This window comes from Podarcis liolepis (assembly GCF_965112155.1).
Source record: "Podarcis liolepis genome assembly, chromosome: 2".
Classification (NCBI taxonomy): domain Eukaryota; kingdom Metazoa; phylum Chordata; class Lepidosauria; order Squamata; family Lacertidae; genus Podarcis; species Podarcis liolepis.
The window spans coordinates 83,168,519-83,195,963 of NC_139555.1; the positions used below are offsets into that span (position 1 = coordinate 83,168,519).

Here is a 27,445-nt window from a genome sequence, read left to right on the forward strand (position 1 = left end):
TGAACAGACCCTCTTCAGTCTGAAGATGGTAGTTTCACTGCTTTTGGAGGTTTTGAGGGTGGCACCCCAGAAGAGAGCATTCTCTGCTGCAACCTCTGAGCTGTGGAATTCCTTTTTCACAGAGGTGTGCCTGGCACTTGCGTTATGTAGTTTTCATTATCTAGTGAACACATTATCTAGTGTACACACCTCTCTACCCTAGCCTCTGAGATCTGAGATATACATTTTAGGAGTTTGTCTGTTCTGCTGATTGTAACTTGGTGAGGGATAGATAAGAAAAATAATAATAAACATAATAATAAAATGGACATGGGAGAGCCGTGATTATTCAAATTTCCATCAGCCCTTTCCAGCAGGAATGATGGGAACTGTAGTAAGCTTGTTTTAAAAAATACATTACCATACAGTATTTCTTCATGATCTGATATCTTTTTGGGCAGTGTTTGAAAACTTCCTTGCTATAAATTTTGATTGACTGCTTAAATAGGTGTAGTTGCATGAACCTGGAATACATCCATGTAAGAGGTCAATGAATCATTTAAGGTGACTATGGACTAAATGATAAAATAATTTTAAAAATCAATTTTAAGTATCTAAGAAATGTAGTTTTTCTTTGCTTTCAATCATATTGGTCTAAGGTTTTCCTTTCCTTTAATGAATAAAAAAAATAGCTTTTGCTTTAATGAATAAACATTGAATTAGTCCAATTCTCCCCACTGAGTGAATTAGCCCCAGGCACTAAGATTCAGAGATGTTTCCTGTTGAACTTCTCTGAACTTTTGACTCATGGTGGGTGCAGCATTTCGTGCAAATGGCCAAATATCTTCAAATTACTCCCACAAAATTAAACTTGAAAATCTGCAGAGTTAATTTTATTTGATGTGCTGCAGCACCAGATTATACAGTTTGTGTTGCATCTAACTAAATTCTACTTGGAGTAGGCCCGCTGAAATTAATGCATCTAAGTCGTGTCCATTAATTTCAGTGAGTCTGCTTGTGAGTATGACGTAACACTGGATACAACCCACAAGTGTAATTTGAAAGATCTATGGGCAGAGCTGGTCAAAGGTTAGTTTCTATGGAGTCCCACTGAGAATGACAGAACTATGGCATTAGAATGTTTAAAACGGTGTTTAAAACAAAATAACTAAATAATGTGTCTGGATAGGCTTCCTGAAACAGAAACATCTAAAAGTAACAGATATGCAAGAAGTAAACCACCAACCAGACTACAAGGTATAAAACATCACAGAAGGACCAGGGAAATAGGAAAGTTCTTAAATTTAATGCTGGAAGCACAATATGGACACCACAAAGCTTTCTAGGGAGAGCATTCCATAACCAGGGAGGCAGCACCAGAAAGGCCCCTTCTCTCATGGTCATACTCTGGAATACTGAATGAAGGAGCATGAGGAAGTGCCTCTGCTGGTAACCTTAATGTATGGGTAGGTGCATTTATTTAGGTAGTGAAGTTCTAAAAGCAGTGGCGGGGTCAAAAAGCAGGTGAAATTACCTGTGGTTCATAATTATGGTAATTTTAGGTGGAACTAACAGATGACTACTTGAATTTTTGCAGGCGTTTTGAAGTACTGTACATGAAATTGCTCACACATACAGTGAAACTTAACCATTTTTATTACCCATTTATCAAAATGAAAGAGTTGAGCATGTGCTTAAAGTTGTCCATAGTAGTAGATTGGATCAAAAAGTGCAAAAGTTGCCAGAAGTATATCCATTCAGTATGTGTGAACACGACATAAGGTAGAACTGACTGTGGAGGTGACAGTTTTCTTCAAGTTTGTCACAGTGTGGTTTACAAAAACAAAACAAAAAAACAAGGCAGTATGAAGCAAAAAACACAACAAGCAAAAGCAAAATAAAGCATCATGGAATGTAGTTGATTTTGTCCAGACTCTGGGTGACTGTTGCGAATACAGGATTCTTTTATGTATACAATGAAACAATTCATATAAGTGAACAAAACCCCTACTTTTATCACCTTAGAACATTTTCTTTATGTTTTAACATCTCTTATAAAAAATAAAATGATTGGAGGAATTCACTGTAGTGCTAAGCAGATTGCTCCATCTGTGCCCTAAGCCAACTTTGGGGGAGGCAGGAGTGGAACGCAGAAGGAAGAGAGGGTATCGTTAGTTGAATCCTTCCTACTAGCTTGCATTGTTAGTGGAGCAAGAAGAAAAAAGATTGTCTTTCTAATTTTAGAAGATATGAGGATGATGTGATTTATTTTTTTTTTTTGGTGTAGAGCAACTGTAATGAATTTGAAGCACTTACGTAAGCATGTAAAATATAGATTATATATTTTTTTTTAAATATTTTTATTGGGTTTTCACATTTTATATAGACAAAAACAAAACACATAACATCAAAACAAACATAAAAGACAACAAACATGTATAGTTCCCGAAAATCTTATTTTCTAACCCTAGTCCTTTACTTCCCCCCACCCCCCTCCCTTGCATCCCTATTCCCAAATTTATGTCAGCAAGTTGGCATTTCCTTTTCCGTCTTAATATTAATCCTTTTATAAAAGCAAAAATAAATTTTCCCTAAGTTGGACCCCAATTCTCTTCCCTCGATTTCTCATTTTTTCTTGAATAATTTTCTTATTAACTAAACCCCCTGGTCTTGAGTGTTGTTTAAATTTAAATGCTTCCCTCCCTCCCATTCCCGCTTTGCGTCCTTTCCCAAGACATGTCCAAAATAACAGTTTTTAGCCTGGGTTCCGCACGTCCGAAGCTCTCAAATCTCTTTCAGTCCCTCTCCGCCGGTTTTGTTGGTAGTCCTTTTTGTCGGTCATCGAGTCTCGAAAGATTTCCTTAACAATCAATCCAATCAGTCCATAGTCTCTTCCCATATTTAGAAACAACTGCTGAGGAATTTCCGCAAGGCCTAAGTCTTGGTGATAGTCAAAATCAAAGTCTATGTGGAGGCCCCAATTGTACTTCTTTATTTCAAGCTCCTGAATTCCATAAACTTCCAGGGCCTCCTCTTTCGTCTTCTGTATCTTTCGTAGGCTTAAAATGGATTTAATCCAGTAGTCTCCTTGCTTGTGTTCTCCAAATGCCGGCTTCTGGTTAGTATTTTCCCACATAACTTGTTCTCTTTCATGTTTTGTCTTCTCCTCTTCTTTGTTTATTATTTCGAATTCAGCTGTAGGTTCTTTCTCACTCAGGTCTTCATTACATTCAGCAGAGCTACTTGTTTCCAAATTCAAGGTCATCAATTGTTTACTCATAACTATAGTCTGCTCCTGTAAGATTCCCACCAGTGAAAACATCCTTTCGATTTCTCTCAGTATCTTTCCACCCACAGCCATTGTAATTCCACAGAATTCCCCCTAGAGGGAATCTGATTACTTAATGGACTTTTCTCCAACAATCCTCTGTCCTGTTATTGTTTCTTTGTTTCCCACAATTTTAATTCAATTGTAACTCCTTTTAATCCGGAGAGGTCTTAAATAGCAATTTTTCCACTGTTAACAATCCATTTGACAGCTTTGACAGCTGTCAAATTCTGCTCCTCTATACAGGCTCCAAAGCAGGTCGCTCCCGGGCCCGGGAGGGAGGGTTGTTTGCCACAAAACAAAGACTCTTCCAACACTCCACTCTCCTGCTCAAATTTGCCTTTCCAAATCTTGGAAGTTACTGTCTTTTTAAAACTCACCCTTTACAGGGTAGGCACTCCAGCTTAGCTCTTATATCGTTGCTCTGGATCGTCTGCAAGGGGGGGGGTGGGAACTTCCTTTTGGCACACCCCCCGGTCGTCTCAAATTCAGAAGGTAAAAAATTTTAAAGTTCAGTTCCAGATTACTCACGGGTTCTTTTTTTTTCCAGTCCAAATTTCAAGGAAGGAAGTCAGCGCTCTCCAGTTATGGCTCGCGGCTTCGCTCAGCGGCGGTAGCGATCGACTCTCAGTGCCGCGCCGTCCCCCGTATCCCCTCCGTAGCCTTTAAAAAGGCTCTTCGCGAATCAGGGGGGGCGCTTAAGGCACCCGCCGAGTCTTCAGTCCGCAGGCTTCCGCGCCTGCGGTTTTTAAGGGTCCCCGTGTCGCCCATCCACCGCTGAGCCGATTCCCTCCGGAGCTCGGAGGGAATCCGCCATTTCCAGATCGCGCCAACCCGGAAGTCTTGTAAAATATAGATTATAAGGAAACTGTTCTAAGGAGATGTAGGATTTGTGTAAGGTGGCCCAACAGACTGGGATCAGGAATTGACTACAAGGACAATTCAATTTATGAGCTGAATGTGCCTGCAGAGATATTATTTAAAAATTCCTTATGTTCTGTCAAAATTCTATCAAACTAGAGGCTGTGGCACCAAGGGTATGTACCACCATACAAAGTGGATGCAGTAGCAGGACTCTGTGTGAGAGAGAAAGAAAGAAGGAAAGAAGGAAAGAAAGAAAGAAAGAAAGAAAGAAAGAAAGAAAGAAAGAAAGGGAATATGAAGCAAAATAAATGAAGAATGTGACATTTTTAAGAGAGAAGTGTTTACTGAACCGGCTAAACATAAAGCTACTTATTTTAAGAAGGCTAGGGATGGCATTAACAGATTACGTACTGAGCTATGTAAGGCACAAGCAAATGAGATGCTGCAATGTATATTTGGTACCTAAAGGCAGATCAATATTAACAAAGACTCGGCTGTTTCATTTAATAAATCTGTTAGGTTATTTTTTAGATAATGGGCATGCATCCTTCTATCCACCCCCACCTCCCCCCAAAAATATTGTATTCTTGGGCTCTTGCTTGGATTCATTGTGCATCACACATCCATATGGGTAGTTGAAACAGATAAGCAGCAATATTGCAACTTTTTAGGAAAGGTTTTCCACAAGACAAGGGCGGATATCCTTTCAGCTTCATGTGCTTGATGGCATTGTGGTGGTTTGGGCTTCATGACAGTGGTATTTTGATGATCCTCTGTATCACGAATGTCCCATAATAGTCTTTGTATTAAATTAGGAGCTAAAACAAAGTCTTAGTTGCTTGCCATGCATCCTTCACTGCATCCAGATTTGTCTATGTATAGTAAAGCTGTAGTGAAGCAGGGTAACAATACAAGTGTTTTTAAAACCTGTACTGTATGTGGTAAAAGTTAGTTACTGCCATTCTACTGTATTTTTAAGTTTATTTCTTGGTCACATGTACAACAAATTTTCAAGGGGAAAAAATCTTCAATGTAACAGCTATAAATAAAGTGAGAAAATGTCTATAGCTGGCCTAGATAAAAGCATTTCGTTAGCTATAGACATCTGTTGCTTTCACTTTTCAGGGAACAAAGGACAGTTTTAAATGTTCTGCAAAGGAGAACCAGTGGCTGACATAAGACTTTCCTTGGTTATTAGATAGATAGGCAAACTCGGCCTTCTAGATGTTTTGGGACTACAACTCCCATCATCCCTAGCTAACAGGACCGGTGGTCAGGGAGTTGTAGTCGCAAAACATCTGGAGGGCCGAGTTTGCCTATGCCTGAGATAGATAAAGCTATATATAATTTATATAGCTGTATGGTACACCAACTAAGAACACATACTCAGCTGTACCTTCCTGCTTGGCTTATGCAAGAGACAGAATGAAATAGAACCTAATATAGACTTTTTCACATGTTCAGAATACAAGGGGCTTCATAATGGTTTTGGCTAAGTAATTATTAGAGATGTGAATAATCTTACTACTTACTACACATTGTATGAGGTGGTTCTCATAACAAGGACAGTCTAATCCTATATATCCCTTCCTACTTACTGAGGCTGTTGGGGGAAGTCCCTCTTTGCTGTGCTCTATGGTTCATAGCCACCAGGAGCCATGTGTTCAGTGTTGTGGACCCAATTTTATGGAACTCCCTTCTAGTGAGATCATAGCGACCCCCTCACTGTTGAATTTATGGTGCCTACTGACAATTTTTTATTTCAGCAGGCATTTTAATTGACGTCTCATTTCATAGTTTTGATTGATTTCTATCTTTTCTGTTTTGTATTTTTTTTTTGTAAGCTGCTTAGAAACTATGATAGTTAAGTTCTATATAAATTGCTATAATAAACACTGTAGGTCAAACTGTGCCACAGCAAGATAGCACCAGTGGGTGGGCTGCCAATGAGAAACATCAGCTGTTTTGTTCTACCTTGGTCTCTTTTACTGCTGCGCCATGCTGAGCTAAGCCAGGGTGTGGCCACTGTGACCTCATACCTGTATTATTGTAAAGCAATCTGTATGGGGATTCCCTTGTTTGAGGCAAACTTTTCCCTGAACATGAACTTCTGATCTTATTGTTTTAACAGTTTTTAAAACTTTTTCATTGTCATGCTTTTTAACTGCCTTGATTCATTGTATATTTTAATTAAGGATGCCTTAATGCTTCATATGTTTTATTTATTTCATAAAATTTATACACTGCTTGATTGTGTATTAAAAAACCAACCCTCAAAGCGGTTTACAAAGAGATAAATTTACAAGACATTAAAACATACAATAATTAAAAATACTAACACATTAAAATTCATATCAGCATATCTAAGCATCTAGGCTTGGTGCATATAGAAAGAAAGAAAGAAATGTATTTTTAAAATTAGTCTCTTATCCTATCAAGCGGGACGCGGGTGGCGCTGTGGGTAAAACCTCAGTACCTAGGACTTGCCGATCGTATGGTCGGTGGTTCGAATCCCCGAGGCGGGGTGAGCTCCCATCTTTCGGTCCCAGCTCCTGCCCACCTAGCAGTTCGAAAGCACCCCTAAGTGCAAGTAGATAAATAGGTACCGCTTTATAGCGGGAAGGTAAACGGCGTCTCCGTGTGCTGCGCTGGTGCTGGCTCACCAGAGCAGCTTCGTCACGCTGGCCACGTGACCCGGAAGTGTCTCTGGACAGCGCTGGCCCCCGGCCTCTTAAGTGAGATGGGTGCACAACCCTAGAGTCGGACATGACTGGCCCGTACGGGCAGGGGTATCTTTACCTTTACCTTTACCTTATCCTATCAACCAATGGTAGCAAAAAACGAATAATGAGCAGCTAAATCTTTTCCAGTAGTTTTAGATAAAGAGTCATGAATGGGACCTGCAACAAAATATACCGTATTTTTCGCCCTATAGGACGCACTTTTCCCTCTCCAAAAATGAAGGGGAAATGTGTGTGCGTCCTATGGGGCGAATGCAGGCTTTCGCTGAAGCCTGGCGAGCGAGAGGGGTCGGTGCGCACCGACCCCTCTCGCTCTCCAGGCTTCAGGAGAGCCGCAGCGCCAGCCCCACAAGGTCGGGGGACAGCGGGGAGGCGGAACACCGTCATCCCGCTGTCTCCCGATGTGGTTTGGAGGCTGATGGCGGGGAGACGCGTGCTTCTTCCTGCTGCCAGCCCCGCAAGCTCTGGGGACAGCTGGGAGGCGCAGCGCGTCTTCCCGCTGTCCCTGGACCTGGTCTGCAGGCGGGCGGTGGGGAGAAGAGCGCTTCTCCCCGCTGCCTGCCCCGCAAGCTCCGGGGACAGCTGGGAGGCGCAGCGCGTCTTCCCGCTGTCCCCGGACCTGGTCTGCAGGCGGGCGGTGGGGAGAAGAGCGCTTCTCCCCGCTGCCAGCCCCACAAGCGCCGGGGGGGGATAAATTCCCCCCCTTTATTTCCCCCCCCAAAAACTTGGTGCGTCCTATGGACCGGTGCGTCCTATGGGGCGAAAAATACGGTATATCCTTGCCTCCTAGTAGGAGTTCTTGCGTTCAGGGAGTCAGCTACCTGTGTTCTCAAGAATATTTAAGCAGCAAGGACCTGAAGAAGTCCAATTCACTGTCCCCTCCAACTTTTTCCCTTTTCTTTTTAAAAACATCTTACACAATATTCCTTGGCTTCTGGAGTGTTTTAAGACATTAGTGGGTTATTTATTGGTGGGGGTGGGTGGGGATTGCTGCCTTTGGGTTTTAAAGCATATATTCTACCTGCGTATTTTGAGGTTTAGCTGTACAGTACATGCTGAGGCCTCCCTCTAGTTTCCTAGAGGCTCTGCTTTAGCATCAGTCCTGCTAACACTCAAACTGCCCGAGTTTGCTATTAGAGGGAATGACATCACATACAGATGTATTATTGTAGGAAGAAACTAAGCTTGAAAAAATCAGCACTGGAAAAAAAATGCAAAGTATGCATTCCAAGCTATATAATCTGTTACTAGATCCGATCTCTTAGAGAGAAAGCAATCATATGACTGAATGGAATAAAGATCTAGGCATACGACTGGAAATATCATTGCAGGTTGGCCTCTACAATATCCCTAACTTTGACTGAAAATAATTATAAAGTGACTTCCCTATGACATTTTATTTTTTATTTGTTTAATAGATGTTCATCCTGCTTTACTGTAAACATATAGTCAAAGTATATAGTTAACATTTGTCAAACTTTCAACATCAAGAGCAATAATCTGCAGTATTCCAGTCTCATAGTGGCATCAATTAACCAATCCATATGCATCGCTTTCTAATAGTCATAAATCTGCTTAAACAGTTGCATGTGCCTATTCAAATGTGGGAATGGAAGGAACCCGACAGACCTCCCCAAGGAGGCGCCTGCCAACTGTTTGTCTGATGGTGAAGGGACACAGAGCAGGGCCTCTGAAGCCAAGCTGGTTCACAATGGAGTAAATATCCAGAGATTGGCAGCACATTTTGTGCGAAGGAATACCCTTTTTTTGCACTTAGTGGAGGTATCCTAGGATACTGCTGGGGAACCTTTTTTGCTGCCGAGGGCTGCATTCACCTGTGGGACCACATTTGGGCAGAACTGGAGGTGGCACGGGGCAAGGCATGGGTGCAACTCTCCTCTTGTTTCAAGATGGCTTGCATGCCATATATGCTTGGTGTTTGCTGTAGCCCCCTTCCAGCCACCCATCTTTCCATTAAGCTCAGTATTATAGTGTGAGGGCTGAGATTGATTCTGCTTGGCAAGCCTTGCTCTATCCACTGAAGCTGCTACTTGCAACTGGCTTATAAATTCATCTGGCATGAAGGCAGATCTTCAGAAGAGAAAGTTTAGAGATACATAGTTGCAAGAATATGACAAGCTTATTTCCTAAAACTTTTTTTCTTGTCCAGTAGGCTCTTCTGGCCTTGTTTAGTCTTTCTGGTGGTGCATACTGGCCTTCAAATATGATAAGGCTAATCAACCTAATCAGGCAACCTTCGGCATTCTTCAAGGCCTACCAGTGCTGTGAGTCACTTCTCTGGAGCAGAGAGAAAGAGCTCTCCTTTTTCTTCTCCTTTCTGTACTATATATTTAACCTTTCTCTGATGGTTGTACCATTTTTAGAATAGCTGAGGAAAAGAGGTGATGCCTCATTTAATCTTTGCCAGTTAAATCTTTTAAAGTGCTTGAAGTGACCTTTTGAGTTGGGGCATTCTTCTTAAAGCATAAGCACTCCATCAAAAAACCAACAACATATTAAAGCTGGAATTAATACTGACCATGGTAATATTTGAATGCTCTTTACGATAAAGAAAGACTTCAGCAGGGACTGTAATTCAGTGAAGCTTGCTATGAAGCACTTTTGAATCAGCTAAGCTAAGGAACCACAAATCATTATTAGTATAAGCCAAGGTTCATAAGCCAACAACAAACCATGGCTTTGTGTTGCATGTCAACTAGGGAAATTAATTGACCTAATTAAAAAAGTAACTTGAATTGGGTCAATAACTGGAATTGAAAATAGCAGGCATAATCAAGTGCTTGTTGTAAAAACTGAGTTTAATGTACTGTACCTACACACACTATTCTGGTGCTGAAGATTTCTAGAAACTGTTTCTTATTCTTTGGATCCATTCTGAACTAGATGTCACAATGATTTCAAGCCCATTGGAGGTCCCTGCAGCATCATCTAGTTATAGCCTGGCAGAGTCATTTCAGCTGTTGCAGCCTGAGGATAGACCATGGGTAGGCAAACTAAGGCCCGGAGGCCGGATCTGGCCCAATCGCCTTCTAAATCCAGCCCGCGGACGTTCCGGGAATAAGCGTGTTTTTACATGAGTAGAATGTGTGCTTTTATTTAAAATGCATCTCTGGGTTATTTGTGGGGCATTGGAAAAATATAGTCGGGCCCCCCACAAGGTCTGAGGGACAGTGGGCTGCCCCCCTGCTGAAAATGTTTGCTGACCCCTGGGATAGACCCATGACAAGCACTTCTCTGTGGCAGTTCCCTATTTGTGGAATGCTCACTCCAGTGCAGTGTCTCCCTCACTCATTAACATTCAGGAATTTTTTTTAAAAAAAAACTTCCCTTTTTACCCATCCATTTGCTGGCTGAAATAGACTGTAACCAGGCACCCTGAAATTACATAGCTGTGAGGATACAAACCCATTTTAATGTATTTTTAGATGCTCTTTAATTGTTTAAAAATATTTAAAATATGTTTTATTTTTAACTGTACTGTTTTACCACTTAGTGATTTGCCATCTTAGGTTCCTTTAGTAGAAAGGGCAGGATATAAATTTAATAAAGAACCATAACAACAGTAAGAATAAGTTTGTAGTCTTTGTTTTTTGCTGCTAAATGGCATACGAAACCTTTTCTGGCAGCCTTGAAACAGTCACATTATGCAGACTTGCTAAAAAAAGTCTTCAGTGCCAAATGATGTAAAAAGTGGCTAGTCAAGTCATCTTATTCAATGGAATTGTGAGTGTGGTGGCCAGCTGCTGCTTAAGCAGTGACACTTTTGCTTTATAACAAAAAGGCACCTGTCTGCATCACCATACTGGTTTGGCACGTTTAGCAGTTTTGGAAGGCTGCGAGGCTGGCAGAGATCCTAGAGGTGTAATATTACAAGGGGGAAACCTAATTGGAACTTTATTGCATAGCTGCTTCACCCTAACATATTGTGTATGTCAGTATGTGTGACTTAGTTCACAGCAGTCAACCATATATATTATTATTTGTTGATGCTAAAGAAAATGTGATAATGCCTTGGCTGTATATTTGGAAATCACATTTGTTCTCTTCCATGCTTTGCTTTTAGAAAGGCTTGTTATAGGGGAGGTTATTCTCATTTACTGAATTATTTTGCTCCTGCTTATTACACGTGTTATTTGCCCAAGGCAAAAGATCATATTTTCAACATTGGTAGTAAGTTGCACTTCTGCAGTAAAATTGTAATTGCTGTACTTGGAGAAGCTGCACTTAGCCCTCTTTCCAATTAATTGCTCATATTCCCAACTGAATGTTCATGTTTCAAAATACAGGATGGAGAGAGATGAAGTGTGCAGTTTTATAACAAATCTTCAGAACCTGTATTGCATAATGCAGTACTCAAATACAGTGGTACCTCGGGTTAAGTACATAATTCGTTCTGGAGGTCCGTTCTTAACCTGAAACTGTTCTTAACTTGGAGCCCCACTTTAGCTAATGGGGCCTTCCGCTGCTGCCGCGCCGCCGGAGCACAATTTCTGTTCTTATCCTGAAGCAAAGTTCTTAACCTGAGGTACTATTTCTGGGTTAGCTGAGTCTGTAACCTGAACCGTATGTAACCTGAAGCGTATGTAACCCGAGGTACCACTGTATGTTGAATCAGTTACAGCTCTCATCGGCTATAGCCAGTGTGACCAGTGGTCATGGATGATGAGGGTTGTAGTTAAAATCATCTGGAGGGAACCAGGTTGGTTTAGGGCTGATTTAATGGATGATTATAACCATTCACAGTTCTAGCCCCAAATTTGTGAATTATTTTCTTAATAGAACTTAACACTACTCTATGCATGTCTGTATTATATTTAATTTTTAGGAAAAAGACGTGCTCAAGGCAGTGGAATGACATGGAATTGCTTTTCAATTGGGGATTTAAAAATGCTCAGCTAGCAGTATGTTCACTTTAAGATGGAATCTTTCAAAATACAGTAGTACTTTACTCTGTCTTACTGGAATTATAGCCACATTTTAGGGTTTTTTTTAAAATAAAGCAAAAACCTGATGAAGAAAGCTGGTGAATTTTGAAGGTGAAGATGTTTGAAACTGGTATGGAAAAATCTTGAAAGTGCGATTGTGTTGGAACAGTCCAGAATTCGTGGCATAAGAATACTTGTCAATTCTTAATGGAGACAACATGACAAACTTTCGGAGGAGAAAAATGTCTAAGTAGTAATTTGTAGCTATGGTGACAAATGTCTTGCTGCAAGTCAGCCAGATATATAAAATTACTTGTAAATTAGAACTTTATATCAGCTTTTTCCTTGAAAAATCAGTGACAGGGATAAGAGAATCTGTAAAGTGTACTTTTCAAGTAAAGAAAACTGTGTACTTGACAAGAAGGAAAAAAGATGCTACATACTGTTGTTATGACTGGTATATTTCAAGATCTAAGGTTATGTACTGAATGATTGCTGGAAAATACACTAACAATTTTTTTCTATGCCCGTCCCAATTTAGCACTTTTAAATGACGTAATCAGCCAAGTAAATCAGTTGACGTGAGATATTAATAACTCTTGATAATTTGTTTGGCTTGTGTGTGTGGATGACAGAGGATGCAAATTGGTGATGGGAGCAGGGCAGTAGAGGATTGCTATGGACACTTCCTGTCCTATTGTGTGTTGGAATCAAATCAACCCACAGCAGAAGGAGAGACAGAACTGTAGTCCTGGCCCTCTCCATCAGCTCAGCTGAGATCAGCAGTTTTGACTCCTGTACTCTGAACTCCTTGCATTCCAGCTGGTCATGATCATAACTCTGTAACTAAGAACTAGTCTGTGTGTTTGCTTTCTCATTTCCCCTCTCAATCTCTTTTCCTTTTGTGTTATGTCTTTTATGCTGTAAGTTTGGGAATAGGGATTGTCTTATCATTGACATTAGTAAGCTGCTCTTGGATAGTTCTTATCAGTCAATCCAGATATTTCCCCTGTAATCATTTCAGGAGTGGAGGTCAGCTGAGCTTTCTCCACCCTTGCGCTGGTCATCAGGAGTTTGAGTTGAGTCCAAGGTAAAAGCTGAATGCAAGAAGAGCCCTGCTGGCAGACCAAAGACTCATCTTGTCCAGCACCCTGTTCTCACAGTGACTAACCAGATGCCTGTGCGAAGTCTACAAGGAGGCCCTGAGCGTAACAGCACCCGCCAGCTGAGGTTACCAGCAAGTTGTAGTCAGAGACATACTGCCTCAGATACTAGCTAGCCTTATCCTTCATAAATTTGTGTCAATTCCTTTTAAAGCCATCCAAATTGATGGCCATCACGTGTGTTAAAGTTTTTTCAGGTAGGTAGTTGTGTTGGTCTGACGCAGTTGAAATAAATAAAAAAATTGTCCAGTAGCACCTTAGAGACCAACTAAGTTTGTTCTGGGTATAAGCTTTCGTGTACATGCACACTTCTTCAGATACAGAAGTGTGCATGCACATGAAAGCTTAGACCCAGAACAAACTTAGTTGGTCTCTAAGGTGCAACTGGACAATTTTTTTGTAAAGTTATTTTTCTTTGTCCTGAATCACTTAGCATTCAGCTTCATTAAATGGCCCTTGCTTTTAGTATTATGAGAACGGGTGAAACACTTCTCTATATCCATTTTCTCCATACCTTGCATACTTTTATACACCTCTATCATGTCCCCCATAGTGGGAGAGGTTTGCCAAAGCCTCTGTTCACACAAGAAGAAAGGGGAGGGGGATTTAAGAGTTCCTTGTGTCCTGAGTTGCATGGAAGTGACTAGTGGCCAAAAGCAACACAGCCCTTCAGTTCTTACTTAATTCAAAAGATGGTCTCTCTTAAAAATTAGCTGCTGATCAAAGCATTGCACCAATTGTTTTCCTCTCTCACATCTATTTTGATGTTTACAATCCGCATCACTAATTTGCAAGCTTGTCACTCTGCATTCCTTACTGCTAAATCAAGAAGTTGTTTAGCAACTGGCTGGCCTTACTTAAGATGAAATTATTTGCTTGTAACAGATGTGGAAACAAATGGTCATGATTGAATGTGGGTGTACACAGGCAAATAACAGTAAATCTAATTACCATTTTTACACATTAGCTTGCTCACCCCAGGCCATGATTCCATACACATTTCCATCTTGGTAGCATTTCTTAGTTTGTTTTTTTTGGTTAAAAGAGAAGGCTGCTTCTAGTCATAGTTTCATTCCTTATTAAGATTGTCTTCTGAAGATTTTTTTTAAAAACACGCCCTGTTCTGTATGTGTTCCATAATGTGGTGCCCTGGTTTATGGGAACATTTCTCTGAGATCTGTTTTCTTTATTTTTTCTTTAAGTATCTTACATTGCATTTATGATTTCATTGCTGTTGAATATAGTTCTGATGAATTAGAATGTGATTCTAGCTCCTCTTCTCCCCGTGCTAAGCAGCTGTTGAGATTCCTGAATGCTAAATGAGTGGTAATCACATGAATGCTACTTTTGTTGTTCATTTTTTTATAGCAGTTACTTTTTAAGAAAAGTTGTACAAGGGAAATGATGAATGAATTAATATATCAAGAAGGTTTAAAAATATAATCTTTGTGACTTGTGACTATCAGCCTCATATTATAGATGGAGGCAGGGAGGGTACAATAGTGGGTTCCTTAATGCCACAAAGTGGGTTTCTGGTGAAGGTAAGATTTGAATAGGACAGTGGGGAGGGAAGGAAGATCTCAACATATTCTTAAACTACTACAGCTCTTGAAGTGTTTAAATAAGGAATCCAAGCATTAGGTATAGTTTATACAAAGTTTCTAAATAATTATAAGAGTTATATTAGGAAGGAAGGGGAAAACAGAAAATGTGTATCAGGATCTTGTGTGTGTATTGTTTTTTAAAAAGCATGTCAAAAATTTGGGAACAGAGTTACCGGTTCTATGAGAAAAGAAAAGGGCAGAGTTGTGAAATGGTAGATTAGTGGAACTTAAAAAGAAGGTTCAGATAAGAGACAATTGAGCAATGAATTAAGATAAATAAGAGTGAGGACGAGCACTAAGAAAAATGTTTAGGAAAAAAATATTCTGAATGCTAACTGCAGCTGCTGAATAAAGGGAAGGAAAAGTGAAAGAGGAAAGAGGTGAAACATAGTAAAAGACGAAAGCATAGATGTAAAGGTAAAGGACCCCTGGACGGTTAAGTCCAGTCAAAGGCTGCTGTGGGGTGTGTTGCTCATCATGTTTCAGGTCGAGGGAGCCGGTGTTTGTCCACAGACAGCTTTTGCAGTCATGTGGCCAGCATGACTAAACTGCTTCTGGTGCAACTCGACCATGATGGAAACGCCGTTTACCTTCTCACTGCAGCAGTACCTATTTATCGACTTCCACTGGTATGCTTTCGAACTGCTAGGTTGGCAGAAGCTGGAACAGAGCAATGGGAGCTCACCACCATTGTGTGGATTCAAACTGTTGACCTTCTAATTGGCAAGCCTAAGAGGCATAGTGGTTTAGACCACAGCACCACCCGCGTCATTCAGTAGAGACAGACACTTAAAATGCAATCCTGCCCCTTTCTACCCAGAAGTCCCACTATGTTTAAGAAAGACTTACTCCAAGGACTTCTGATAAAGGACTGCAGCCTAAATTTGGAGACTGGAAAGCCATTAAATTCAATGTTAGTTTCTAGTTGGATATTTTCCAAAGATATTATAAACTGATTATAATTATAATTACCAAAGATATTATAAACTGATTATAAACTGATGTTCAGGTAGACAAGAATATTCTGTGTTGCTGATTAACTTTGAGCATGTTAAGCCTTTAAAAAACAGTGGACTGCCAGGTCACATTGCAAAATACAAGCTATGTTGTAATAAGTCTGCTATGCACTCAAAAAACATCTACTGTGTGTCTGCTGCTAACTTACTGAATGAGGGCAGTTTAACAAGCAGAAAATCAGATTCTAATGAGCCATTGGATGAGTTTGATTGAGCAAATATGCAGCCTAATTCAGATATGATGCTTCAAGGCCCTTACTGATTACCGTATTTTTTGCACCATAACACTCACTTTTTTCCTCCTAGAAAGTAAGGGAAAATGTCTGTGCGTGTTATGGAGCGAATGCCTGCGGGTGGTGGTGGGGGGATCTGCTGCAGTCGTGAGCAGAGGATCCATGGTTCCCCTTCCTTTCCTCCTCCATGGTTACAAAGCATGGGTCCACATGGATCCTCAGGATTTTTGCATTGGGCTACTCCAAACTCACTGTCAGATCACATGTCTGTGGCCACAGCATGAACCACAAAAATCATATATCCACTATTTCATTTAGAATATTTTTTTTCTTGTTTTCCTCCTCTAAAAACTACGTGCGTGTTATGGTCTGGTGCGTGTTATAGAGCGAAAAATACGGTAATGGAAAGAGGAATTACCAAAGGCCTCTGTCTACACATGTAGCAGAATGTGGTGATAGGATGGACTGCACTACTTCGCTCTTTGGGGAGGGAGAATTCTGTCTTTGAATGTTCTCCTAAAGTTAAAACTCCTGAAAATTTTGGATCATATGTATTTGCAGGAATTTATTTATTTTGTAGTATGGGGAAGCTTTAAATGTAGCATTCTCACTACTGTGCTCAGAGGTTATACATTCACCTTGCCCTATAACATTATTTCACATGTAGAGATGCAGTATAATTGAAGACTGATAATATGCTACTGTGCCTGTATATGAAGAAGGTAGTAGAATTGGCTGAGAAAATAGAAGGCTGGTTGTATTTTGGAGTGAGAAATCATAATAAAACACTGAGATAAAATGTACCAGTATGTGGTAGAAAAACAAGGATTTTAACTCTGCTTCCTTTTTATTTTGAGTCTCATAATACAAGTTGCTTGCCTAAAAGCACCAGTTTATACAATCATTATATGATGATTTTTATTTATTTTGCCACATAGAGATGTTATTTAACAGGGTCATCTTTGCAGTTTATTCATTATTATTTTTAAAGAGTAAACACAGGTTTTCAGAGATTATCTCTTTAATGGATCTCTTCAGGGCTGCTAGAGATCTAAAATGTTCTGCTTCAAGTACAATGATTTCAGGGGTCCAACTTTTTGTGGCCTGCCAAGCTTTCTTCAAGGTATTCAACAGCCTGGGAAATTATATTTACATTAAATTATATTATATTTGTGTTCCTTGCTCCAGGTGTCACAAGATCTTCGTATCTTCAAGATCCACAACTTAGTCACTTGCCCCTGAGGGTAGGGTAGGGAAATTTATACTACCTCTTTCCTCACTGGAATGTTAAGCTCTAGTGATATAGGTGTGTCAGAATAAAACAGAACTAGAAGCCTGTTCCTTTACCAGCACTAGTATAATATTCTCTTGGGTAGAATTAGCATGCTTATTTTAGAATGAAAGTCTGTTTTCAATATTTAATTCTTTTCAGTATAGGTTATTCAACTTCTAGCTTTCATTTGCTGGAAACTAATAAAAGTGAGGCATACTATAGGTCAGCTGGAATGGAAGGATGAATAATTGTGTTGAAAGTAGAAAACATCTGTGCATCTCCTGAAGTATATTGAATTAGTTCTGTGTCTGATTTAAAGGTACAGATGCATGACCTTTGTGGGTTGAAAACAAATACCAAAATTCTACACAATGGAAACTCAAATTTTGTGCCAAGAAAAGCTGATTTTTTTTTTTGACACACAATGCACTGAAAGAGCAATACTTGAGATAAATCTTAGGGAGAGGTCTGATCCCACTGGGTCTTACCCGCGGGGTGGACAAGTTAAATACGGTTTGCAACTGTGAAGACTGCAGATTTTCTATCTGCAGTAACTAATGAGTGAAGAAAATTCTTAAGAGAAAGTTCTGTATCTTGCCAGGAAGATTAAGAAATTTAAGTCATTTTATTCATTTAGGTTTATTCAGATTTGCAGGAATTTATTTATTTCACCTCATTTTTTATGTTTTCAATATTTCATTTGACTATTTGTTTTAAACTATTTGTTCTGCTCTGCCAAAGAAATGCAGCATTTTGAGTTAGTTTATGTTGTAGTTTATTTGGGCTGGAGTTACCTTCTGTTAGTGTTATATTCATTCTGTTAATCTTTTACTTTGTGATGGTCTGATGACTAGATATAAATAATCCAATTCTGACGTGCATACATTATGCAAATTAAGCTAATTTGCATATGTTTGCTGTTGGTGGTGGTGTTGCTTTGCTGAATGTGAAGTGGCTAATCACCTGAAGCTCTGCCTCACACACTTGCAGACATGGCCCAAGGTTTGAACTTCTCCTAAGGTGGAAACTACCAGTGGTGTCAGCAAATATACAGTGGTGCCTCGCAAGACGAAATTAATTCGTTCCGTGAGTTTTTTCGTCTAGCGAATTTTTCGTCTTGCGAAGCACGGTGTCGGGAAAGTTTTGGAAAAGCTTCAAAAATCACCAAAGTCTTCAAAAACCTCAAAAAAGGCTAACACACCGTGTTCTATGAGTTGCTCCTCGAAGTCAAGTCGCAACTGTATTAACGGTGTTAAGAAAAAGGAAACAAACTTGCAAGACGTTTTCGTCTTGCGAAGCAAGCCCATAGGGAAATTCGTCTTGCGAAGCAGCTCAAAAAACGCAAAACCCTTTCGTCTAGCGAGTTTTTCGTCTTGCGAGGCATCCGTCTTGCGGGGCACCACTGTACATTGCCAGACCTCACTTGGCCTGCCAACACAGAGTGTTTTGTGTGCTTTCAGCAGAGAGGAGGAACATCCAGCCCATAGACCAACTGCTGCTCTCAGGGCTTCCCAATCTTGTCCTCCAGACTCTTCCCCATCCACCTTTTCCCTGCTGTTGGGCTGTTATCTATGGGCAATTAATTGAACAACGTTCAGAGAGCTTGGCCTATCTGATATTGTAGCTCAGCAGTGGGGAAGAGGAAACATGGTTGAGTATTCACGTTGTTCAGTATGAAAACAACAACCCTTTCTCACCTCATGGAGCTGTTGAGAGAGAAGGAGACCACTCTCTTACTCCATGAGCAGTTTGTTGTGAGAAAGGGAACCCTTTTCCAGCAAGCAGCATGGAAGCCAAGAGAGCTGAATGTAATGTGTGTGTGCGCACATACTGGCTCTGTCCACTTTGGGTTTTGGCACTGCCTACTGTTGGTATGTTGCTTACACCAAGGGAAGGTGGCCTTGGTGCAGGGCAAGTTTCCCTTCCCTTGGCTTACAGGTTTAAAGCAGATCAGGGCATAAAGTTAGGGCAATGTTCCTCAAACTTGGGTCCTTAGCTGATGTTGGACTACAACTCCCATTATCCCTAGCTAGAAGGACCAGCGGTCAGGGATGATGGAAGTCGTAGTCCAACAACACTAAGTTAGGGTGGAATATCTTTATGTAGAAGCCTGCTGAGACTGATAATATGTTTTTGCACTTTTTGTGTTTTGTGGTTGTAACTATTTTATTTGTTTTATATGTACATATTTTATTGTTGTAACCAGCTCTGAGACCTTGTAGTACAGGGCGGGTAAGAAATCTAATACTGTAAATAAATAAACAACTTCATCAAACATGTTTCAAGCCACATTTAAATAGTGGAAAGGTGGGATAAAAATCCATTACTTAAAAAAAAACCACACCTAAATAATGAAACTTCCTGTACATCCAAAATTGAGGAGAAAACTAGACTATAATAGTTTACACTGATGTGCATATGGAGGGGCATTTAGCCCTGGGATTCCTCTGCCTGCAGTCTGAAGTGTTTCAATTCAGGAACAGTTACCACCTCATCTGTTTGTGGGAATTAGGCCTAAGTCAGGCAGAATGTGAATAATTTTATAATCAAAGTATTTAACAGGTATATTACAGTGTGCTGTCCACCTGCGACAGTTCTGCTGAGTGACACTACTGGTACATCAGGGTGAAAATAAAGCTATTCATTGCCATTACTGCCACATCACAGGACTCTATGGCTTATTTAGTCAGATTCCACTAGGATTTTCTGCCACTTGTATTCAAGATTTCAGCAATCTGGTAAACCAAGGAACCTGGTGTTTCCAAATCAGATGCTAAGAAATCACTATTCCACAATTAGCTTTCGTTCTTGCGTTTGTTCATTTTTTCCTTTTTTGGTAAAAATATTTATTCTTATGCCCCATAAACACTGGTAGGCATATGTTCAGAGTACTTGCATTTGAGTAGACTGAGTAGAAGATTAAGACACAAGAGAGGAGCTCAACTAAAACAATGGATGTTTGGGAACAGTTGAATAAAGCTATGGTATAGGCTTGATGTAAAGTGATGGAAGGTAGCTATATCACTGTTGCTGTTTTAAAGAAAACTAGCTGCATTTGTGTTAGAAATAAGGCTGCTGTTCACTGGTGTAGTGTAATCTAGGAAGAAATTATAAGCAAACGCTACAAACTGTTCTGTTGAGGTATTTTATTCTTTCCTAATGAAAGGAAGTAAATTTAATTTGCTTGATGTTTCAATTTCCTGTTGGTTCATTTGATACTGCTGCTGTGTATATGCTTGTCTGATAGGTATTTCCTGTCTCGTGTGTGATGACATGACTAATTTATTGCCATGGGGTGAGATCTAGTTATGGAAGTGTGTGTTAGGAACAAAAACACTGAACGTGAAGAGAGTATGCCAAAGGAGATGGGTCAGGAGTGGCAATTGAGCAAGTTTTTGTAATGGTCATGTGCCAACCTACTCTAATGCTTGAAAAACTCCTAGAAAAATAATTGTATCACACACACACAAAAAAAAGTTTAAATCTTTTAGAAATCTAAACCAGTAATCTCTTAAAAAGAACTGTATCTGATTGTTGTGCTGACGTAGGATAGTAGCTGCGATTCTCAATTATGCATTCCTAAACACCATTTATTTATATTTAGGATATTTACATGTATGTCAATATGTCCATTATTGCAGCTCATAACTTTTTAATAGGCAGTTAAATAAGAAGTTATTTGTTTCACTTGGATGATGCAGCACTTTATGTCAGGTGCGGGGAATCTTTGGCATGCCGGATGTTGCTGAACTACAACTACCATCATCCTTCGCTGTTGGCCATGCTTGGTGGTATGGATGGGAGTTGTAGTTCAGGAACATCTGGGGGACCAAAGGCTCCCCACCTCGGCTTTATGTTATTCATTGTTGTGTTTCTTTTAAAAATATATTCTTGAATTCTCAATCCACTACTGTTTGGGGTATGTAAAAGATTCTCAAAGCATACTGAAAAGCATTCACTCACCTAGCAACCAGTGTATGTAAATATATTTTGGTGTGAAAACATTATTTTATGTGCTATGTGGAGAATCCCCTTAACCTTTACAATTGATGTTTCTGGAGAGAAAGGAAGGAACTTGTGTTAATAGATTTACTTGGAAACTAAGCAACTAAAGCCACTTCCCTTGACCTCCATGAAGCCATCACTTTTTATTTTGTTCCTTTTCACTATTTGCCCTAACTTTATCTTACCACACTATGACACCATGTATAATGCTAGTATCATCTAAAACACTGTCTTAGTCTTCTCAGCGCCGTCCAGAACTCTGCTGCCAGCTCATACTCTCTCTCTCATCTCTTAGTCTATACAATGCGCTTCCTTAAATATCTGCATTGGTTTCCCATACTATTTGCATCCATTCCCCACAGCCTTCCCCAAACTATCTTTTCATGTTTATTTATTGATATATCCCTACATTCCTCCAACTCTACCACTCACAGTCACCCAAGGGTCTTCTGCCCTCTGAAATGATTACATATCCCTTTTTTGCCCTTGAACCAGGACTCTCCACCCAGTAATGTTACATATTGCTGTCTCTTTCAAAGCCCACATTACCCATTAAGCATTTGGCTCTAATGGTTTAGTTGTCACCCCCAGTTACAACAAAGCTGTCATCCCCAGTTATATGTAACTGTGCTTGCTTACCTTCATCCCATATTACGCTTGCCTTGTACATTCTTCCTTTCATTCGTTGCCTCTCCCCCCCCCCTTTTGTTTTTCTACAACTCTCAAAATTAGACTCTAAACTCTTTGAGGAAGCAACTCTTTACATTTGGTTTGCTCTGAAAGCATTCATGGTGCTGTAGTAGTAATAGTAGTAGTAGTAGTAGTAGTAGTAGTAGTAGTAATAATAATAATAATAATATACAGTATGTGATAATAGGAATTATTATTATCATTACTTCTTAATGTGTAGTGGGATAATGTGTAGTGGACTAATGATCATTTTAAACTTGGATTTGCCTTTAGTCTTTAATGTAACATTTTTCTTGCAGGTGACTTAAATTTATCTGTTTTTCTTACAGTTCTATCTTCAAGACACTAAGAGTAGCAATGGTACCTTTATAAATAGTCAGAGATTGAGCAGAGGATCTGAGGAAAGCCCACCATGTGAAATTCTGTCTGGTGATATCATTCAATTTGGCGTAGATGTGACGGAGAACACGCGGAAAGGTAAGGGTACGGATCACTTTCTTTCCTCTGTTTTTAAGTTGAGAATCTCAAGTATGTTCTATCCATAAGCAAGCTTTAAAGAAAAACAAAGCACTTAGTTTAGATTTGGTATTTTACGGTATCTTCTTAAAAGCATCTCTTCATGCACCCAGGCAGATATACCATCCTGATTGGGATTATGGTGCCGGTGGATATGCTTTTAACCCTTCCAGCTTTTGTCAGAACCATTTGTGCTGCTGTCCCAATCGAGACTGCACCTCCCTTATGAGTGCTGATTAGAAGAACAACATAAACAAATGCAAATACACATTTAAGAAACCATGTAGTGTGGCAGCGCCTTTATAGACTTATGGTATGTCATTACTTAGCCCTAATAGTTTTACTGAAGGGGAACACAGAGGTCCTTTAAATAAAAGAAAAATAAATGAACACCTTCTGTATAAGCATTGGATTTGCTGTTACTTTTCTGCACGTTGCCTATTCCTGTGATGCCTTTTTTTGCAAACAGATAATGCTTTTAATTCCAGACGAGTGTCAAAACATTACAGAAATCAGCAACGTCTGAAAAATAAACTGGTGGACTTGCATAATTTTCACATTTTATAAAATGTGATTTAAGGGAATCAGTCTATCAGAAACTTTATATGTTTCCCAATTGTTTTAAAATGAAACCTGTAGCTTTTTCATCAGGATGACTGGCTCTTCATGGACGTCTGAACATGTTTTAATCTCAACACTTCTTTTTGTACATTGGGTGTTGTATTTGATGATATTTATCTCTAAATACCCATCTTGTTTGTTTTTCTTAAGTTAGTGCATTGCATGAGAGGGAGAAGTAGAATTCAGTGCCATAGAACTACTATGTGATACTTTATTTACTGTTATTTATTTCCTGCCCCTTCTCCAAGATCAACATTTCAATGCAGGCTTCCAGCAGCTACAAGAAATTAGGATGGGAGAATATGATTTGTCCAAGACCACCCAGCATGCTTCATAGCTGAGCCCAGCACTCTATAGCACATTGGCAATAAACTCCCTATTGAACACTTGTTTGTTTGTTTTTAAACTGGCTAGTCTGGAACATACAGTGTATGCTTTTCTTTTAGCTGGGTTAGATGTATTTCAAAATGTATTTACACATGAAAGTAGTGACCACCATTTGAAGAAATTTGGCAGGTAATTCTCTTTTCAGCATTTAAATTCAAATCAATATATCACTTAGGATAAAAACTACCTTTTCTATTTAGCTTCCTTTTGCCACGATGCATGAAGCCAGTGTGCTTATGCAAAGACTTGTTGTGCACAAGGAATTTCCCTACATTTCAGTGGCATCTCCTCACATCTCATGGATTGATGCTCTAGAGGTTTCTATGACATTTGAGTGTGACTCAGGAGGGCTGCTTTTGGAAGAGGAACCAAAAAACTATAAGTGTGTAAAATACTGTTCCTGCTGCTTCGGATCTCTTTTACCTGAGGTGGAAATGCTCTTTTCAAGCACACATTATCATGTATCTCTGACTATGCTTTTTGCAGACTCCTCTAATTGTTGCAAAGTATTCTTTTTGCTAGGGATGCGGGTGGCGCTGTGGGTTAAACCACAGAGCCCAGGACTTGCCGATCAGAAGGTCAGCAGTTCAAATCCCCGTGATTGGGTGAGCTCCCATTGCTCAGTCCCTCCTCCTGTCCACCTAGCAGTTCGAAAGCACGTCAAAGTGCAAGTAGATCAATAGGTACCACTCTGGCGGGAAGGTAAACGGCATTTCCGTGCGCTGGTCTGGTTCGCCAGAAGCGGCTTAGTCATGCTGGCCACATGGCCCGGAAGCTGTACGCCGGCTCTCTTGGCCAATAAAGCGAGATGAGCGCCGCAACCCCAGAGTCGGTCACGACTGGACCTAATGGTCAGGGGTCCCTTTACCTATTCTTTTTGTTCCCCAAATTAATTCATCAACATGCCTGAAATAGTATAAGGTTTCTTAGTCTTACTCTTTCTGATCTAAGGTTGGTCTTACACACTTAGGCAACCGATCTAATTTTCATGTACTTGTTTTTGCATAACTTTTGAAAACTTGTGGTTTTCAAGCTTGTGGTTTTTTGTGATCCTCAAGAGTTGTCTGAAATATTGCCCAGTCTTAAACAGTTTTCTGGTGCCTGCTGTCTGAACAATTCAGAATTGGATCGACATCACAGAGTGGCATGGGCCTTAAGTCTATCTGAGCTTTTTGACACCAACACCCAATCATCCTCTGTTTAACTTTGCTTGTACACTTGACTGTTTTATTCTTTGTCAGAGAGAATTACTTCGGTATTATTGAATGTTTTGTTGTTTTCACTTTTCAGTGACTAATTTTATTGAATACTTACTTAGAACTTACAATGTTAATGTTCTTTCCAGTCACCCATGGATGCATTGTCTCAACAATAAAACTATTTCTCCCAGATGGTATGGAAGCTAGGCTACGGTCAGAGTAAGTGTAACTTTGCAGTTGTTCTAATATCAAACATGTTTCAGATGGTTAAGAATTTCTACATAGCAGGACTAAAACTGCTGTCTAATACAATGACCTTAATATTGCAGAGCTAGGGTTATTAACATCACCACCCATTTGGTATAAGACCATAAGTGCTCATCTGTTTAGAGACAGCTGATTTATTTATTTATTATTTATTTCACAAGATTTATACACTGCTTGTTTGTAATAAAACCTAAAAGTGGTTTACAAAAAGAAAGAACAATAAAATTACCAGTAAAAAAAAAGTTTAAAACAGCGGGAAAATAACCATATGAATCCCTGTGGACCCATGTGTGTGGGTGAACAACAAAAGAATCGTCTGGGTGCCTGTATTCAAAAAGTGGGGCTAGTATACAGAGAACCCCAGTAGCAGAGTATTAAACTCATAAAAATAAGCGGCACGTTAATGTTAGGAATATAGGATGTTAGACCTTTTTATCCCATTCAGCTGCACACAGCAACTGGCCTCTTTCTACCCCCCTTGCAATGAGCAGACCACATGGCATTAAGTTTAAAATGCTTTACTTACAGATTCAAAGTCTCAGTCATGCCTTGTTCCATGCAGCAACAAAGATAATACAGGCAAAAACACATTTGCATAGAAAATGCAGAATATGCTGTAAGCTTGGGAGCAAACTTACACACATCCTCCTTAGTGCAGCAAGAAGGGGGAAGGAGGAAAGCAGCTTCGCTTCTTCTCTGGGGGCGAGGGGGCATGACCTAACTGAGTCTATTTAGCAATGCAGCTCTGGTCCTTTACTCAGTCATGCACTAACTAGCACTCATGCATAGTTATGTTTAACTGTAATCTCCCACAAAAACAACTATTTAAAACTTTCAAAAAATGATTAACACCAATGATAAGCTAAAAACCAGATTAAAACACATGCCAACCTTCTACATGTCCAGATAGGCTTGCCTAAACAAAATGTTTTTTAGCAGCTGCCGAAAAGAGTACAGCGAGAGTGCCTGCCCGATGTCAATAGGCAGGGAGTTCCAAAGCGTGGGTGCTGCCATGCTAAAAGTTCATTAGCTTAAAAATGAGGGAAGTGTATTATGTGGCACCTGTAACAATGCCAGTTCTGCGGATCGAAGTGGTTGAGTTGCTGGATGTGGCGTAAGGCGATCTCTCAATTAAACTGGTCTCATGCTGTGAAGGGCCTTATATACGGATAGTAAAGTGAGACGCTGGCCTTGGCCCAGCAACAAATCAGCAGCCAGGGCAGGTCTGAGCAGAGGTGTTATATTCTGACAAGATCCCACTCCTGTCAGCAACTGTGCCTCAGCATTCTGCACTGCGTGCCGTTTCCAGGCCAAGTGCAAGGGAACCCCACGTAGAGTGCATTTCAATAATTCAGTCTGAAAGTAACCGACGCATGAATTACTGTGGCTGGGCTTTCCTGATCCAGGAATGGTCCTAGCTGCCATACCAGCCTCAGCTGGCAAAAGACACTTCTAGCCACTAAGGCTACCAAAGCTCCAACGACAAAACTGGATTCAGTAGCACTCACAGGTTGCAAATCTACTCCTTCAGGGACAATGAAACCCTATTCAGGGTATAGAAGGATAATAATATTTTAAACGGTGACGTTTTTCTTCTACAGTGTCATCCATGCTCCCTTACCAAGTCCTGTTGATAAGGTAAGTCCTAGAACATTTCTTTCCTTCTGACACATAGACGTAAAAACAACACTTTCAAAAAGAGCCAAGTGCTTTGAAAGACATATGAAGTGAATATTGATTCCTGAGTACATCTCCTCACCACCACCACCCCAATAATATTCCATACTGTTTGAAAGTGTGGGCGTCCTGCTTTGAGGATGCCAGTCAAAAAGTGGGGTGCAGCAAATTGTTTTGAAGAAAGCGTTGAGACAGAAATGTGCCTGAGGGCTGCACGCATTCCATTTTTTATATAAGCACAAATTTATGCCATCTCAAATTGCTTTTTGATTTTTGTTATGATAGTGAAAAATGTTACCTTTTAAGCCTTAAAAGCAATATAAGATAACTTCAACGCAGCAAAACTTATGAGGGACATGTGTACAGACTTAGGAGGATACATACACCTCAGCGGTCTTAAATTGTTCTAGATAATAATAATAATAATAATAATTTATTTATTTATATCCCGCCCTCCCCAGCCAAAGCTGGGCTCAGAGTGGCTAACAACAGTAAAAATAGCACAGTTTACAGGAAATCACAATTAACTGAAATACATTCTGAAATCATCAATACAAATCAATACATTCTAAAACCCATCTTTCAATAATTCCCGCCCCCTTGAATTCCTTTTTGAAAAATAAGTCTTGTTTGTTTGTTTGTTTGTTTGTACGTACCCCACCCATCTGATTGGATTGCCCCAGCCACTCTGGGCAGCTAAATGAGTCTCATTATTCTTTATTAAATTTCTGTACCACCCTTCATCCAAGGATAGCAGGGCAGTTTACAATATAAAAACAAAAAATGCATAACATAGTAACAAACAAAACCAAGAACAAAACCAAGAATATATTTTTAAAAGTTAATATGTGATTGTAGGAATTTGTGTAAAAGCTACGTTTACAATGTACAAGAAGCCTGCACCAGCTTTGTTTCCCCCTTCTCATGCTGAGGCAA

General features: G+C 39.9%; 1 protein-coding gene across 50 annotated transcripts in view; it reads left to right on the forward strand.

Annotated features, from left to right (window-relative positions):
• The window catches only part of SLMAP (sarcolemma associated protein), a 92,045-nt gene that overhangs the window by 20,906 nt on the left and 43,694 nt on the right, over positions 1-27,445 (forward strand). For 28 of the 50 annotated variants that reach the window (XM_083489263.1, XM_083489244.1, XM_083489289.1 and 25 more), the window contains exons 3-5: positions 22,172-22,319; positions 24,712-24,784; positions 26,434-26,470. In XM_083489263.1, coding sequence (XP_083345389.1) covers positions 22,172-22,319; positions 24,712-24,784; positions 26,434-26,470 — 258 coding nt within the window. Of the gene's footprint in view, positions 1-22,171; positions 22,326-24,711; positions 24,785-26,433; positions 26,471-27,445 lie in introns of all 50 variants that reach the window. The other 22 variants (XM_083489282.1, XM_083489275.1, XM_083489242.1 and 19 more) reach the window with 1 other exon arrangement.